This window comes from Zingiber officinale, chromosome 2B (assembly GCF_018446385.1).
Source record: "Zingiber officinale cultivar Zhangliang chromosome 2B, Zo_v1.1, whole genome shotgun sequence".
In the NCBI taxonomy this organism is placed as follows: Eukaryota; Viridiplantae; Streptophyta; class Magnoliopsida; order Zingiberales; family Zingiberaceae; genus Zingiber; species Zingiber officinale.
This window is the reverse complement of record NC_055989.1, coordinates 133,643,044-133,646,967: the sequence shown is the minus strand read 5'-3', so window position 1 is coordinate 133,646,967 and position 3,924 is coordinate 133,643,044. Positions and strand designations below refer to the sequence as shown.

Below are 3,924 nucleotides of genomic sequence, written 5' to 3'. Positions count from 1 at the left end.
GAGATCGATTGAGATCAGAGGCTGCTCCCATGCTGGTCCAGTAGCAGGGGTTGACATGGCCTACATCCCATTAAGTATACTTTGAAACTGTGATTCCACATCTTATTAAATATGACTCACACAAGCCTTTCTTCTGAGTTTCTTCTCTACAAGAATTGAGTGTCTACCTTGTTGAGACCCATCCTAGTGTCATCTTTGCAGGTCAAGAACTTCTTGGAGACACCTTCTAGAATCTGCCAACTTCTGAACTTCAGATGAGAAGTCAGCTCGGTCCATTCAAAATCATTTTTTCCAGTGATTTATTAAGGCACACTGATTCATATCGTACCATGAACACCACAGATCATGAATGTTCTAGTGATAATGATTAGTAAGATCACCCAGCTTAAGTACAAGATGTTTATAGCTTCATCTCCAAACCTTTTTACTTCCTACACTGCCTAAGGACCATATATCTGCAGATTATCATCAATCCAAATCAGGATAGACAATGAAATAAGACTGCCTTGGTCATAGAATCAGCATCCACATGTACATTCTTATCGTAGTGGCATAGCAGGATCTGCCAAACCATAACTATCACAGTTACCTGGATCGGCAACTAACCTCCGCCCACATTCGTTTAGATCATGAGATCCATGGAGAAATTGAGGTGCCCGTAACAGCAAACAAATTCGCAAGGCAAACTAAAATTCTAAGCAAATAAGAACTTGGTTCACGAAAATATGACTATATTAAATGATCAACAAAACGTTGAGTTTTTCTCGACACGATAAGAAAACAAATCGATCTGCGACTCGAAGTAGAGACTAAGGCTAAAATAATATATCCAAATCTACAAAAGGAGAGCGGAGTGAGTACAAATTTACCGCCATATTGTCACTGCGAACAGGATAAATTCCTTTTGCCCACTTCAGGATAAGGCAAAGAATCGATTACCTCGACTGGAGAAAGGATTCGTGTATGACATAGCTCCAAATAACCTCCGCAACAGCCTTTATATGGTCGTCCTGCAATACGGGCACTCCCCACATATCTTCGCCCATGGCTCCAAGCAATCAGGATGGAACCTGTGCCTGCAAGACAGCTGAATCAATTCTTCGCCCTCTACAAATCTCTCCAGACAGATGGAGCAATCGAGAAAAGCTCTCTCAACATAAACTTCCATCCGTAGATTACTGAAAGCCTTTGAGCTGAGTCCAGGTGGCCTATTAGCATATTGCACATAGCCATCAGTTTCTGCTCTTGAGCTTGGTGCTAATGAACCTGATTCAAACCATTCAACCAGACTCTCTGCATCTGGTTCTCCATGATTGACGAGCCTCATTTCATCATTCATAAGCAACCTCATTCCTTGAGATGTCTAATGTCAAGCCGGTTTGACTGCCATTTAGAAAGTAGGTTTGTGATAAATCTTAAAAGCTTCTGTTGTAATCAGAAGGGCATAAGTTTTGCTGCACCATCTATGGCACATTGCGTGACTAACCTATTTCCAGACGGAGAGATGCCTCTAAGTCTCTCTTGAAGCCTTGCTCTTGCCTGCAGAACAACACCAGGAAGTTGGTCGTTCCTGGTCAAGCTTAGCCTATCTAGTGTGCTTGCTAAAGATGCGCCGTAGATACTGCTGCCAATCATAGAGTCGCCGTCACTTTGGTTACCTAGCCAATCTGGTTCAAATTCCTTGACAAGGTTGGAAAGATTAGTTGCAGATTGATCACAATTTAGATTTCCAAAAATTCTTTGAAACAAATGAATTATGACCCTTGTGGGAAGAGATGTACTGCAAAATCATCCACAGACAATTCTCAAATAGAAACCCCCAAAGGAAACAAAGTGATGAAACTTGATAGCTCTAGTAAGGAACTCATAAACTTCACCAAATTCGTTTGACTGAACAACTAGAAGATATTTTTACCAACTCATATGATTGGTATATATCATGGATTAAAAAAAAAAAGATTCAAATCTAATATGATATCTTGAGTTTAAAAGTGAATATCTACCAATAAGATTGCATTTGGATTATTTTGGTAATCTAGTAGAGAAAATTAGTTCGGTTGTTTGAGCTTAAACATTCCATACTTGTGCCGTATCAGTTAACCAATTTATTGAATATTCTAATACAGTTAAGCGATATTAGTTCTGCCCAACCAAAAGGGAATGGAACTGAAGAAGAAAATATTGAAGTTTTCACATTTAATGAACAGCCAAGGAGGCTCAAATAAGTGAGATAAGATTTCGATCGCAGAATCTCACATAAATCGCCATTCTTCAGCAATAAGTTGCATCGTTTAATAGAGACACGACAAAAGAGGAGCTTTGAAAAATAAGGGGCCTTGGAGGAGAGATTGTAAGATCCCAGATGAGATATTTACCTCTGAATCTACGTATGCCAGTGCAAATATCACATGACATCAAGTTTACAGATTTACGATTCCAGCAAGGCATTATATGCGGTAAGATCTCTAATAAGAATTGGGAATCGGGAGGAATATGTCTGGGTTCGAGCTGAGGACCATCTCCGAAGCGGCGACGGCGACGGAGTGTCGGGGATAGGCATCTCCACCTGCGGCAGAAGCGGCAGGAGCGGCAGAGAGGGGATCAAGCGATGGGTTTGGATCGGGAAGGCTCCGACCCGTGCGATATCTCCAGTTGTAGAGCAATCCCGACGCGCTCAGCATCAGAATCTATTCCCGATTGGTAAAAATCAGCGGAAAATGAGAAGACCGCCGCCGTCGAGAGATCCATAGCTCGTCTTTCAAATGGTAACTCCTAAAAGAGGATGCGGAAGATTAGGATTTCGATTTATGATGGGCGAGTAGAAGCCCAAAAGAAAGCGCGCTAAGAAAATCCGTCAGAATTTTGATTCATAGATACCGGATTTTAAAAATCGCGGTTAAAATCGATGTCTATTAATGAAAAAAAAGACGTTCATAGACATCGGCTAAAAAACCGATGTCTATAAGCGAAAATTTGCGCTCATAGACATCGGTTTTTGAAAAAATCGGTGTAAAATACTCAAAGACATCAGTTTTTGCTTAAAACCGTTGTTGTTCCACCGATGTCTATGAGAGTTTTTCTTGTAGTGCTTGACCAAGGAAAAATTGCACCAACACTCAGTAGATTAAATGAAAAGATGTTCACATATCAAAAGGACTACTCCTTACATTCTACAATAAAGAGAACTACTTTATTGCAAGGAAATTACAAACCAAAGACACTAGAAGAAGCATTCATATAATCCAAAACAAAGAATAGAGATAATATAAATACTTAGGGAGAAGATTTCAGGTGTCTTCGAAGTGATGCCTTGTGTTGGAGGTGGACAAATTGTCAAAGTGAATGAAGATGATTGCTCTAGGATTTCCATTAGAAGGGGAAACCCTCTCCCGAGGAGGATGAAGTCCTCTGGTCCCCAATCCCCAATAATCTAAATGAGAAGAACTCCTTTTATAGTGTAAAAAATTGGACGCCAAACACGGGTTATGCCATTGGGTACGTGCGCTCGTGTCGGGTGCGAGGCTCTTGATCTGACGGGGCACTACCTGTGCCGCTGGACACAGCTCGTACCATTGGGCATTGGCAGTCGTGGCAAACTGACTGAGCCGGGCACGACTCGTGCTGCTGGGCACGGGCAGTTGTGGCATGGAGGTAGAGCAGGGCACCACTCATGCCGTTGGACACGAGTAGCTTTGGGAAGTCGACCAAGCGGGCATGGCTTATGCCACTAGGCACGGGCACCCATGGTGAGTTAATCGAGCCAGGCATGACCCGTGCCTTTGGGTAGAGGCACCCATGTCTGACCGTGGAATCTCCAAACTTGATCTCCTTTCTCTGATTTCGCTCTAATTCACATCTCTGTCAACAAAAATATGCGAGAGTAGTATCTAGGAGTAATAAAGCATGAAAGAAGCATAGAGTCAA

At 42.0% G+C, this 3,924-nt stretch overlaps 1 protein-coding gene across 1 annotated transcript; it reads right to left on the bottom strand.

Moving 5' to 3' along the window:
• Positions 1-411: 411 nt before the first annotated feature.
• On the bottom strand, positions 412-2,773 carry LOC122048742 (probable E3 ubiquitin-protein ligase RHY1A). Its single transcript, XM_042610273.1, has 4 exons — positions 2,376-2,773; positions 1,444-1,680; positions 940-1,363; positions 412-455 (listed from the first exon to the last, which is right to left on the bottom strand). The coding sequence occupies exons 2-3, from the start codon at positions 1,633-1,635 to the stop codon at positions 998-1,000; spliced, it is 558 nt and encodes a 185-aa protein (XP_042466207.1). The 5' UTR covers positions 1,636-1,680; positions 2,376-2,773; the 3' UTR covers positions 412-455; positions 940-997.
• Positions 2,774-3,924: the final 1,151 nt, after the last annotated feature.

Coding starts and splice junctions, on each gene's coding strand:
- LOC122048742 (XM_042610273.1), bottom strand. CDS start 1,635: ATGATTGGCAGCAGTATCTACGGCGCATCTTTAGCAAGCACACTAGAT. Junction 1,364..1,443: donor ATGGTGCAGCAAAACTTATG/CCCTTCTGATTA, acceptor GCTTGACATTAG/ACATCTCAAGGAATGAGGTT.